At 39.2% G+C, this 14,073-nt stretch overlaps 1 protein-coding gene across 1 annotated transcript; it reads right to left on the reverse strand.

Annotated features, from left to right (window-relative positions):
- Positions 1–820: 820 nt before the first annotated feature.
- On the reverse strand, positions 821–13,946 carry LOC126378103 (coatomer subunit delta). The gene is made up of 15 exons (XM_050026271.1): positions 13,828–13,946; positions 13,642–13,681; positions 13,431–13,551; positions 13,101–13,203; positions 11,955–12,074; positions 11,164–11,223; positions 10,623–10,734; positions 9,965–10,058; positions 9,598–9,747; positions 8,738–8,814; positions 7,633–7,721; positions 6,026–6,173; positions 4,373–4,484; positions 3,330–3,452; positions 821–1,809 (listed from the first exon to the last, which is right to left on the reverse strand). The coding sequence occupies exons 1-15, from the start codon at positions 13,828–13,830 to the stop codon at positions 1,641–1,643; spliced, it is 1,521 nt and encodes a 506-aa protein (XP_049882228.1). The 5' UTR covers positions 13,831–13,946; the 3' UTR covers positions 821–1,640.
- Between the last annotated feature and the right edge of the window lie 127 nt (positions 13,947–14,073).

The following is a 14,073-nucleotide window of genomic DNA, read 5'->3' on the forward strand; positions in this document are numbered from 1 at the left end:
GAGATCGGGCCCAGTGCGGATTGGTGGTTATTAACGACTGCTAATGCAGCCGGGACCAATGGCTAAACGTGCCTTCCGAAGCACGGAGGAGCTCGAGATGAAAAATTTTTTTCGTGGTCACCCATCCTATGACCGGCCTTTGTGAAAGTTGCTTAACTTCAACAATCGCAGACCGAGCGCGTTTACCGCTGCGGCACCGAGCTCCTCTGATGATCAGATGTATAACAACCTGATAGTACAGGATATTGCTCATGACTATAGATGTACGTCAAGGAATACAATGCAGGTGAACACATTTTGGTTTTATTTTTGTACAGCAGAAAAGTGAGAAGAATATAAAGGTGTATGTACTTACTAGTGTTATTTAAAGTAAAGGGCTGTTTTGTTCTAAGAAACCTCCGGTATGGTTTATTGTAATACCAAGTTCTGTTGTACGTCGTTCTGTCGTAATATTTGGTTCTGTTATACTTTGAATGATCGTAATACTTAGTTCTGTTATACGAAGGTTTATCGTAATATCTATTAAACGTAGATTTGTCGTAATACCGGCTTCTGTTAAACATGGATTTTTTGTAGTACCAATTTCTGTTATATAACTTTTTGTCGTAAGACCCACTACTATTGTGGGTGGGTTTTTCGTAATACCCGCTGCTGTAAGTAGGTTTATCGTAGTAGAAACTTCTATGCATGTAATGTTCGACATTGTTGGGATCTTCTTCTATTGTAATATTGTTATAATTTGCAATTTCTGCAAAACAATATGTTTGTAGCACAAGTATATACAACTTAGAAATACAACACATAACTATTAAATAAAACATTGTTTTAAATTAAATTTTTATTGATATTACATTTCGATATTTTACACTTGCATAAAGTTTTTTAAATTATACTACATTTTATTGAAATAATAGTGTGTACTGAACGGGATTGTAATAGGTACCTTGAATTGCACATATCATTATGAAAAGAGTGGTTTGTACAATACGAAAATACAGGAATGTCAGTATTGTATTTACCTACTAAATTTCAATAATAATAACTAGAATGTAACATTACATAGATAAACAAAACATTTATAATGTTTATAAAATATTTCGAAGAGAACTTTAGACGAACTAAGTTATTTCCTTTCACAGTACCTTAGTTATTACATACAATATAATTATGGCGTTATATTTCGCGAAGGTGTAGTACAAATTATAGGTAGAAATCGGAAATATTATTTGAGGGCTTCGTTTTAACACTCACATCGGAAAAACATCAAACTATAAAAATTAAGTAATATGATCAATTAATAACAGGCTTAAAAAGGCTACTAAGACAGAGCCGTTAAACTCTTAAAAATATATTTCTTACTTTCCCGCCATTCACCTGATTCAAGATTTCATTAAAAATATTTTGAATAATAAATAAATCATAATCTCATGATTTTATTCTTCTATCGTCACGCATACTGTGATTATTTTATTGTAACATTTTTTTGCATTGAAATTGCAAATAAAGAAATCTTCAATAAATATTTTTCGAAGTTGTAAGTTTCCCAATGGAAAAATACGTCCGATTTCTATCTATAAACCAAATAAATAGGCGCCATAAAGTACCTAATTCTATAAAATTATATAAGATATTACAGTACATTAGACAATTTCATATTTATCTGGGTGGAAAGACACTTCATGTGAGAAGTCAACTGGCGATCCGTCCTCGGCTTGGGTCACTTTAGTAGCAGTGAGGAGGGCCAGGGAGGTCTCTGAACTCCACGTCACGTTGAGCGGGAAGAAGTCGTTGGGAATCGCCGGGGTTACCCTACGAAAAAAACAGTATTTTAGTCGATTTCGAATTTTCTGGCATGGTTTTACAATGAACGATGGTTGTGGAATTAAAATGTTAATAGTTCACGTATTGTTTTGGTCGCTCATGCTATTTATTATAAAAATAAACTGTTTTAATGAGCTGCTTACAAACCCTACCCTACGGAAGAATAGTATTTTAGTTGTTTATTGACACGGATTTTTTTTTTTTTTTTTGTTTTGGTTTTCCCCGAAGGGTAAGGCAAAGGGAACTATGCCCATACAGTCATGTCTGACGTATTTTTTTTCTTGATGATTAATGAAATGATGAAAGGTGATGATGATGAAACCTAAGCCGCCACCCTCGGAGTAGACTACTACTCCGAACCCCAAACGAATTAACTCAAAAGTCCGCATAAACTTTTGAGTTATGAAGCGGCTTCCCGGCACGAAGCGAAAATAGGCAGATACACTTTGTTCATTGAATACTCCAATATAATAACACTCGCGAATGTCTTCCGACTAACTTAATGCGATCATTAACCACAAAACACCACTTCGTATTAATTATTTAGATTACTCAATGAAGAAAGCAACTGTCCCGTTCCCGTTTCCCGCCGAAAAGCCACACGGATTTAAAATGGACGATTGTTGTGAAATTAAAAAATATAAATATAAGTTAAAATGGCCCCATTCAATTCAGACACAACAACATTCAGACAATTCATCTAAGAAAGCAATATTGCAATGTGACATTTGCGCATATAAAAGTAAGTGCGCAATAAAAACAAATGTCAAATAGCAATATTGCTTGTTTAGATGAATAGGCTACTTGACAACCTAGTCAAATGAGATACTTTTTACGAAACGTCCTGTCCTGTGACGTCATCAATAAAAGCGGTCAAACGTCGTACTCATTGTTACTTAATTCATAAATAAAATTCGAAAATAAATCGAAAAGTAAAACGTTAGAGGGATGTTTGACGGAAATGTCAATGTGGGGAGTCAAACGAAGAAACAAAATATCCAATAGGTTGTCCACTCCAGCGTTTATTTGCAAGACGGTATTACAAGTACAACAGCCACTTGTAGAGGATGTACCTAACAAACAGTTGACAAAGGTAATGCCTGCTATCTTAGAGTAACCGAGAGCACCTAACAAACAGTCCCACAATGTGGAAGCTATCTGCAGGTCCCTATCCGTACGTATGGTACTGTCGTCTAGAATCGGAGTGTCCCACAATGTGGAAGCACCCTTATGCAGAATGACAGCTGCCTACGAATTCTTCTCCCCTATTAATTCATAAATAAAATTCGAAAATAAGTCGAAAAGTACAACGAGATTGATTTTTGATCATCGTAAATTGGCTTATTTCTAGATTAGCATTTTATGATTTATCTTTGACCCAGTCAAATACCCAATTCCTTCGATGTGGCCATTTTAACCCCCCAGTAATCAATAAATCAGTAGTGGGGATAAAAGGATTAGAAGACGAAGAATATAGCTTTTCAATCTGTAAATAGTTGTCAACTCACGTGAACTCGAGACTGCCGGTCTTCTGCTGGTGGTTGACGAGCGGGATGCTCCACACGAGGCTGCGGCCCTTCTGCGTGTAGCTGCCCTCCCACTGGTGCACCACCACTTGGATGTTGCCCGCGCTGAACGAACGATGTTACATTTTATTTAAATAATTCAGCACCATTAACAGCCATTTGACCAGACCTTGGGGGAGGCCTATGTCCAGCAGTGGGCGTCGTATGGCTGATGATGATGACCAGACCAATGGACCAGGTTGAGCGTTGGGCCCACTTTTTTGAGTCGAGGTCCCGAGTTCGAATCCCGGCGGGGACTTATCACAAAAATCACTTTGTGATCGTCATCGTTTATCAAGGTGGATTTCCAACCGCTTCAACCCTCATTCAGTCATCTGGCGTCAGGGTTATTATTGAGCCGCCAAAGACCCCTGACATGACTCATGTAACGACTACGTACATTACCAGTAAGTAGTGACTAGTGATGTGCCGGATCGTTAAAAATGTATATCCGCGGATACGGATCTGAATACGGATATTTAGTGTAAAGATCCGCGGATACGGATCTTAGTTTCTTATTCGATATTATTCGATTGGTGTCGGCGCCCGCGACCTTGAAACGATAGTTGACGTCTTCGCCCGCCGGAACGTCAGGCAGGATACGTTTTAACTTGCATTTCGCGGGTAGTACTTTTGTTTTGGTTATGGTAAAACAATCTGAATGGAATTTTGTAGTTTTTTATTTAATAATTCTACTTAATCACCTGAAAAAGATCCGTAAAAGATCCGCGTGAAAAGTAACGGATACGGATACGGATTTTTCTTTTATCTCGGATATCCGTGGATACGGATATGGATATTCGGAACAGCACTAGTAGTGACCAACGGCTTAACCTGCCTTCCGGAGCACGGATCATCTTACTTTCAGACAATCAGGTGACCATCTTTTGCGATGGAAAATTCCGCTTGATGAACGCAGAATCGTAGTTTGAATCACCTATCAAAGTTTTCGTTGACACCTGACGAATAACATAATTATGACGTACGGGAGCGGTATGTTGATGTGGAGGTCTGTGAGCGCGAGGTGGTCATGCTCCAGCTCGTACTCGATGTTGACGTCGCAGCCGCCGTTAGCGCCTTCAGAGGGCCAGCAGTTCACTGCAACACATACATATTACAACTTCGTTTTTCCTTTTAACGTTCGAAACCCTAAAAACAAAAAAGTAGTAATCTCGTGACAGCCAAGCAAAATTCAACTCAACTCATTTATTGCATTCCATGTAGTATAAAAAAATAAATGATTAATGTTAATTAATGTTGTGTGTGTTAGAAAGAGACAAAAAGCAGACTATGTCACTCTCCATTCCTTCAACTATCCACTTAAAAAATCACGTCAATTCGTCGCTCCGTTTTGGCGTGAAAGACAGTTGAACAGACAAACACTTTCCCATTTAATAAAAAAAAAAGAGTTTATTTCGGACATATTCTATTAATATTAGTAGAATAATATTAGTATGGATGTGTGGAAAGAAAGAAAGAAAAATATTCGACATACTAATGTTTACACATATTAAATAATAATACAATTATGAATGTATACCGAAACGGTTTCACTTCAACATGAGAAGGAAGGGAGTAGACATGACAGTACTTACTTATTAATACATTTTTTGTGATTTTATAATTTTATGTACTTACCCACCTATCTCTAAGTTTTATTTTACAATAGTTTTAGTTTTCGTTTTATTTTTTTTTTTCATACCATTTTAACGTTGTTTAAAGAAAGCTTAAACGATCTATGTTTTTTTTCCTTTTTTTAAATTTTATTTTCAATTATTATTATTTTTATTTATTAACTTTAATGTCTACTTTTTATTATCAGTGTTGGGTGCGTCTATAATTTGTAGGCATACCGGAACTTTTCCTATGTGTATTTTATTTTGCGTGTTTGTGTATGTACAGTCATGAGCAATATAATGTACCCACTTTAGGACTCTGTCGCACTAACATATTTGACATTTAGTGAGACTTACAGTTCAATTTGTCAGAAAAGTTAATGTGACATGGTACCAAAGTATATGCATATTAATGCCCGTGACGTTACTGCTGTTGATGTACCGTAAATAAATAAATATGTCGGCGTTATAAAGTTACATCACTTCCGTCATGAACTTGCAACGCTCCGACGGCAGGTGGCCTACGGGCAGAGCTGGGAGAAGTCGTGAGAGTCACTACAGAGTCGTCGTGTCGAGCGGACGTGTGCCGTTCTAGTCGGGCAGTCTACCGCGAACCTTCGTCATGAACGGACGTGTCGAATAATTACGATCGGAACGTGGAGTGCTATAGTCGCTCACCTATAACTTGTAGGGACTTCAAGAAAGTGTGATCGGAAAAGAGCGCCCAGCAAGTACGTTCACATGTCCCGATGATTCGGTCCGAATATAGGAACCATGGGCGGTGGAGGGCCCCTTCGCGCTAACGTCCTTAGGCGCGCTAGATTACGAGAGACTGTGTAACCGTTACGAATACCGTGACGTTGCCGTGAGTGTGAACCTTATGCTGTGACTTTATCTAATCGTGATACAAAAACTATGTTGAAGTAAATAAAGTGATTGTGATACTAATGATGGCCATTATTGTCTTCTAACGCCCACCCTCCATTCTGATGATACTTCTACGACAAATAAATAAGTACTCACCGGAGAGCGGAGGCTTGTCATCGGTGGCGGCTGCCAGTCTCCACTTGAGGACGCCCACGTCGCTGTTCAGCGGGAACGGCCGCTGGGGCTGCTTCAGGCCGATCACTCCACTTGAACGGAACTGCTCTTTGTCCACGTTCGGGTGAGTCTGTTCGGTTTAGACCATCATATTTAGATCATCATATCACGGGGGACAGGTGGCTAACAACGCCACATTGAAGCAATTCATCTTCTCCTAGAATGTGGGTTGGACGCCTCCGTGGTCCAGTGGTTGAGCGTTGTGCTCACAATCCGGAGGCCCCGGGTTCGAATCCCGGTGGGGACAAATCACAAAAATCACTATGTGATCCCTAGTTCACAAAGTGATTTTTGACCGAGTCCTGACCAAACTCCCCACCGGGATAGGGGAGAGTCGAGTGAAAATCTTCTAAGATAAGATTACACGGGTGTTAGTCTTATATTCAATCTACAGTTGACAACTAATTCCATTTTCATTTGTAACCGTCTCCTGCAAGCATCAATCGTGTTTTAGAACCGCTACTATAAAAAAGCCACGTACCTGATACGACTGTGGAAAAGCAAATTATTAGTAATCGTAATGAAAACTTTGAGGGATGAGTCAGGCCATGATCCTGAGTTGATATCAAGCGCAATTTGCCGTCGCAAAAGTATAGAACTGAATTTTAAAAAATACTAAAATCTTCATGACTTTTCCGATAGGAAACTCCACTTGCTATCGACTCAGAATCATGATATACATACACATACATACATAAACTCACGCCTATTTCCCACGGGGGGAAAAAAAAAAAAAAAAAGATAAAAAAAAAATTCGTTGAGAATCGTGATATGTATCTTCAAAAAGCGTCCGAACCGTGTTCTAAAGGTATACGTCTTCGTCGTCTTAAGTTACGTAGATATTATAAATTTGTTACCTCAAATTAAGATGTTATAGTAAGTGGGTAGATCTTACTAATATTATAAATGTGAAAGTTTGTGAGTATGGATGTTTGGATATTTGTTACTCTTTCACGCAAAAACTACTGAACGGATTTTAATGAAACTTTACAATAATGTAGCTTATACATCAGAATAACATACAGATGGGACAACGCTCGCTTGTGACAAGATGCTGGCGGACACTTTTTTACAGAGATTGGTTGTCTATTTGTTATACGAGGTCTATGGTTACGACGTGACTTTTGGTACACTTAGGCTGCGTTTCCATTTACGCGGAGCTGTGCGGAGATATGCAGGAATCGACCAGTCACCGTGAGGGAGAGAGTGACAGAGCGTCTTCGTTTTTCGCTCTCTCGAACGCTGTGATTGGTCAAATCCGCACATCTCCGCCCATATCCGCGTCAGTGAAAACCCGGCCTTAAATACGTAAACTTTCCCATCCGTGGTAATTTTGTTCGAAAACGGACTTTAAGCACTTTCGTTAAATACTAGAATTGGTGCAATAAATAAAGTGGTACAGTCATGTACCCACTTTAGGACTCTGTCGCCCTAATATATTTGTCATTTAGTGATTACAGTTCAATTTGTCAAAAAAGTGAATGTGACATGGTACCAAAGTGTATACATATCAATGCTCGTGACCGTACCTGCAGCTGCAGCGGCCGCGGGTCCTTGTTGTCCACGTGCACATGGATGCGGCCGAACTGCTCGTTGGTGATACGCAACGTCAGCAGACCTGCACAACGCGAGAAAATAATAATAATACACTTTCATCATCATCATCAGCCCATTAACGTCCGCACTGCTGGGGCACGGGCCTTCCCTATGGATGGATAGGGAGAACGGGCCTTAAACCATCACGCGGGCCCAGTGCGGATTGGTGGTTATTAACGACTGCTAATGCAGCCGGGACCAACGGCTTAACGTGCCTTCCGAAGCACGAAGGAGCTCAAGATGAAAACTTTTTTTTTGTGGTCACCCATCCTATGACCGGCCTTTGCGAAAGTTGCTTAACTTCAACAATCGCAGACCGAGCGCGTTTACCGCTGCGCCACCGAGCTCCTCATAAAACACTTTATTGCACACAAATTCACAAAACATTTACAGGATAAACTTATAAAAAAAAAACAAAAAAATAATAATAATTGAAAAATTTACAATACAAATATAATGAGACCTTCAATGACGGTTTTGACGGCGGGAAAATTGCAGATGAGGTTAGGGCGGGACCGGAAACTGTTGCGGCATTTCGTTTTTTTATAAGTCCGAAATAAACTTTTATTATTATTATTTATTATTTAGATTCCATATGCCAATAGGCTAGTTTCCAACTAGTCAAATCAGTTACTTTTTATTAAACGTCAAAACACGAAATTACTGTAGAATTTGTATGAAAAAGCACACTATGACGTCATAGAAAAACGTGATAAAATGTCGGACTTATTATTACGTTTTTCTTGATTAAAATTCATAAAAAAGTTAAATAGAAAAAAGAAAATGTGTTTCGTTGGTTTTCTGTCTGTATTTATTTAGTAATCAGAATTTCATAATTTATCTTGAACCTGGTACACGACCCAATTAGTGTACTTAAATGTTTGTTTTTTTTGCATAAAAGATAAATAGTCCGTTAAAGCGCCTGCCAGTTATGTAATACTATTTGCTTAGGTTAACTTTGCTATGTAATTTAATAAGGCGTTTATGTTTTCTTTGTGTGTTATCGGGTATAAATACTAGTAATAAAATAAAGTTTACCAGAAAGCTCGAAGCTCTGTATATCGCCATCTCGTCCCGCGGTCAGATTCAGCCTCTCCTCGAAGCGAAGGTGGACACTGTAACAATAATATGCAAGCTATAATCACACCCAGTTCGACGCCAGTACCAACTACCGTTTTTACGATATAGCCCAAACAAAAATATTAGAAACGAAACACATTTTTTGTATGGAGACCCCTTTATTTATTATATTATGAACTTGAAATTCCTTGTTAGAATATGTGCTGTACTGAACAACTGGACAAAGCGACACAAAAATCGTAGCACTTCAAAAAGTGTCATATTAACGACTATACGCGCCCCAATCCATGTGATATATTTCAAAAACGGGTGAATATATTGGGGAACCAAAAATTTTAAACCGTAGCTGTATGTTTACTTCTTTAGTTTAATATTTACATGTTTATGTAAATATACATCATATTAGTTAGATATTCATTATTATTGCGGCGGACCCAACTAGTTGGCCAGCTAGTTCCGCCCACATGCAACAGATGGCGCCACATTCAATAATGCAGTCTTCAAGCGGTTGTGAAACACGATATCGAAGTTTACACAGATATACAACATCCAACATAACATCGTTGGATCGTCGATCCCTAGTCACACTACCAACTTGTGCTTGTGGCTAGCGGGGTACTATGCTCAGTTCGGTACCTCGAAAACATCCTTTGGCGGCAGCACACCCTCGCCGCCAAATTATAATGTGTACTTACCTATAATTAGTTACACAATAAGTTCATGAAATTGTATGCTATTGTAACCATGTATAATATATTGTATGCTATAGTAACTGTTGGTGAGTCAATTAAATAAATAAACCATGCAACGGCACTTACTCCTTGGTGTTGGCGGCGGGCGGGCGCTCGGCGCTGGCGGCGGCGGCGGGCTGCGCCACGGCGTCGCCCTCACTGCGCAGGCGCGACACGAACGACTCCGTGTCCGTGCCGCGCGACCCCAGCTTCATGGCCGACCGGGTGGCGGGGCGGCTGCGGGGGGGACCACAAAAAACAAATCAAATTCTGAAACACAAATAATAAAAAAGAAAATTCGCTAAGGAGTTTTTCTAAAATAGCGCCCGAGCCGTGTCGTAAATACGCACAATACATTATGTAGACAGTAGCCCCGTTTCCTGCAGTCACTGGTGCTAATTCCTGTAGACACCACCTAATTTTAAGTTATACCTGTCATTTTCTTTCTACTTACGTGTCACGTGCCGGGGTGGTGGGAATCTTCTCAGCGACTGCCTCAGCAACTTGCGAGGACGACATTGATGAACTGCCAAACCCACCGCTGCTGCCTACAAGAAAGAAAGACAGGTTTAAAGTTCAATCATAAAACCCTAGTCTCGAAACAGGAGACAGTCTAACATGATGACAAATCAATGTATTTATTCTTACGAATTCAAATTAAGAACTACCTAACAATGAGTAACGCTTTGCTGTATATTGTCATATAAATTCCATAGAAAATTTTCATTTTGACGTATCGTAAAAATAATTACATATCTGGTGGGCCCAACTAGTTGGCCAGCTAGTTCCGCCTACATACAACAGATGGCGCCACCATTCAATAATGCAGTCCTGAAACGCGCAAGCAAAGTTTACAAAGCGCGAAGTATACAACTACTAACATGACACCGTTGCATCGTCGATCCCTAGTCACACTACCAACTTGTGGCTAGCGGGGTACTATGATCTGTTTGGTACCCCGAAAGCATCCCACACCCAGCACACACTCGCCAAATTCATGTTTTGACGGTTAATAAAAAGTAAGTGATTTGACTAGTTGAAAACTAGCCTATTGTGTTGGTGAATTAAAGTATACGCGTGTCGAAGTTATTTATGATTATGATGGTTGTTACCGAACGACATCTGCGAGCGGGGCGGCTGCCCCCGCTTGGCGGCCTCCAGTCGCTCGCGCTGCAGCTCCTTAGCGCGTTCACGCATGCGGTTGGCGGCCTCGCGCTCTTGTGTCTGTATACCACATAAACATTTATTTAATTGCAAAAATTAACGACATGGTGTAGTGGTGTAGAGCTGTAGTATTGATCTGTTGTTATGTAGATGGTTTATCATTAAAGCCTGTAAACTATGAGGCTGGCATAACCACCAAGAATAACCATTCCACACCAACAAGACAAGCCTCGAAAAAAAAAAATAGAATAATACAAATGGTATACGCGGTTTTTATCATACTTAAAACACATAAAAACGGGTTTTTACTGCGTTAAGATCAGGGATATGACATACCCGATATTTCAACACTGTTTATTTGTGCCTAAAATTGACCTGTGTTCCACTTTTATGCCTGTCGATTAGCCGTCCTTTTCTTTTTTGGCGGATAAGAAAGTGACAGATATAACTTAAAATAGAAATGGTAGTAATAAGCTTTCACAAGTTTACCTGTCTGACAGCCTGGTAGATCTTCTCTTCATGGGAATCCATCTCAACGAACGAGCGTACCTAAAACACAATATTTTATTATAAAACATAAAGGATCATTTTATTGAAACATGGGATGATATAAACCTAGAATTTGACAAGGGTGTCCAACATGGTTTCAACATGCCAAATCCTCAAAGGAATGGGGTCGCTCCGCGAAGCGTGTGAAAACCCCAGGAGGCTTCCGAGCTTCTGGAAGGAGTTAGGTTGGCTTACGTAGTTAACAATAGCACGCATAATGGGCCATCTTAGAGCCTAAATGCGGAAAACAGAGCCCATAAACATAAACATGCCTAAGTGTGCACAGAATGACGCGAGTGTCGATCTGGCGGCCCGATTGCTAAACACTGTGCATTAGCCTGTTGTATTTTCAAGTATCAACTAATCACCTAGTGGAAGTCTGTTATTCTACACCTCAGTAGGAATTAGAAGAAGGAACTCTTCGCGTTTAAGGGTTGCCTATAGTGAAAGGAACTCTTCACATAAATCTCAGTAGGAGATAATAGGATTAGAAGAAGGAACTCTCATCCATCCCACCTATCACTATAGGCAACCCTTAACGCGAAGAGTTCCTTCTTCTAATCCTATTATCTCCTGCTGAGACTTAGAATAACATACTTCCACTCCTCATAGTTTTTTGCAGCCTCTGTACCCTGCTCCCCGAGAGTTTTTAATTCTCGTTTAGCGTCTCCAGGTCCTTTTCGGCGCCTGAGAAGTTTAGTTCTAGGATTTATAAGTGAAGCAGTACGTACCTGTGCCAGGTTGACACTTTCCCTGTACCCGAGCGCGACGATCTCATCAAATGCAAACAGCAGGTTGAATGCCTGGTTCAGTACCTCCGCTTCGGTGAGCTGGCTGCAATACTCTGGTACCTTTATGAAAATAATTAACCATATTGGTGCTGATTCGGGCTACCACCAACCTTTCTTTTTTTAATAAAAAAATTATGGCTGCATCGTTTAGAAACTGATTAGAATAGAATAGAACCAACATCAAGGTTAAACTGAGTACAAGAATTTTAGTTGCTAGATAGATTTAAATCAGTGGTTCCTTTTAGTGTAAGAGTTGTTATTAACTGTAAGTAAATGTAATATCAGAATGTGTCAGTCTGAGGGCAGACTGAGAGTAGGATGGTCGAGTGTAGGAATGGTAGGCTGAATTAAACGTAACAAAAAGGTGTGTGAAAGAGAGAGTGAGGTGTGAGCGAGAGAAAAAAGAGGATTGCCGAATGACAGGGAAATGGTGGTTGGTTTGTTTAAAAATGGAACATGGTTTAAATTCATAAAACATTTTTAATAATAAAAAGGACTGAAGAAGTATAATCATTTCCATCGTGCCCAATCCCACAATTTTAGCTTAATTTAACAGGGCCAAAACTAGCTCTATCTCTTTCGTGCACTTATTGTATGTGAAGGACTAGTTTATTATTTATTTATTTATAGCCTTTTTTCAGACAGTTACATTTTAAAGTTTTTCCTTAATCTAATATCTACGATAACCAATCTGTGTGCCTTCAGGCAAAAGCCTCCCCTTTATGAGCTGTCAAACTAAAATTAGGTTAAGTTTATGTGTGCCAAAATTGGCACCATTAGTAGATGAAATATATTTATAGTTGTTGAAAGAATATGTGACTTACTTCGTAAGTCCGCGGGTTTCGAATCTCAAATCGAATTCACTAAATTCGAATCTCAAATCGAATTCACTAAATTCGAATTTATTTTCGAATTCACGTTTGAATCGTAAATAAATTGATGACACATACTTAACGGTGAAGGAAAAAATTGAGAGAAAACTTAGATAAAATTATCAAATCTTCAGGTTAGGTGAGCAGATGTGCAAAATGGGACAAAGCTGGGGTGATAATAGTAAAAACAAGCAAATAAGAGTAGTAGACTCACAACTCTGCTGAAGAGACGCAGTGTCTCTAGGTCCTCGAGAATGTTGCTGGCCTTGGTGGTGATCAACAGCATGTATAGCTTGTCGAGCGGCTGGTACACATACCTGCAAACAAATACCCCTCACATATACATTTATTTTTTTGTGTAGATTATCTTAAAAGGAAATAAATAAATACCTACATTAAGTGTATGAATGTGTCCTATTGGGGTGGGAACTTAATAACAAGCTTCCTTCGCTAGTTTATAATATGCTACGAGATAACACTGCAAATAGCTGTAACCACAGATGAAATTTCTTTTAAATTGTGCAATAATACATAATGAAAGTACCTGACTGATTCAGTCTCCACAAAGGTATGTTGTCGTCCTCCAGTCATGAGCTTGGGGAACGCTGCTAGAAGCCCCTCTATGCGAGCCTTCGTCATTTCTACGAACTGCCTCGACACAAGAGCTGAAATACCAATGTAAGGTTACACGGCGAACTGTGCTCGAAATTACAACCTAATCCAAAAATTCTCATTTAAGAAATGAAATTGATTACCTTTCCCAGACTTCGTACATACTGTAGCTGCTATAAGGACCTGAAAACACGTAAAAACACAATTGTAAACTGAGCACGGAAGCCGGACATATATTACGTATTTCTGCACATTTAAGAAGCCTGAATATTGTAAAAATGTTATGTGTGAACAAGAAGCCCTTGAAATGTAACGAAAAATATAATTACCATATTGAATGGTTCACAATTTCAAACGTTTTCATAGAAAATATACGAATCGTATATGTTGCAATTTTGACAACACACACACGAGATGACGTGTAGTAAATTTTTTTTTAGTGATGTTGCCATATTGAATGTACTAAAACTACCATTTTTCGGTTAAGGGCAAAAATTCTGAAAATCAAAATCACGACAAAAACCGGTAATTTACATCATCCGTCCAACGGATTTACTAAACGCTAAACGAGTGCG

This window comes from Pectinophora gossypiella, chromosome 25, assembly GCF_024362695.1.
Source record: "Pectinophora gossypiella chromosome 25, ilPecGoss1.1, whole genome shotgun sequence".
Classification (NCBI taxonomy): domain Eukaryota; kingdom Metazoa; phylum Arthropoda; class Insecta; order Lepidoptera; family Gelechiidae; genus Pectinophora; species Pectinophora gossypiella.

Coding starts and splice junctions, on each gene's coding strand:
- LOC126378103 (XM_050026271.1), bottom strand. Junction 6,174..7,632: donor CGCGGCCGCTGCAGCTGCAG/GTACGGTCACGA, acceptor TAAACCGAACAG/ACTCACCCGAACGTGGACAA. Junction 3,453..4,372: donor CACATCAACATACCGCTCCC/GTACGTCATAAT, acceptor TCGTTCGTTCAG/CGCGGGCAACATCCAAGTGG.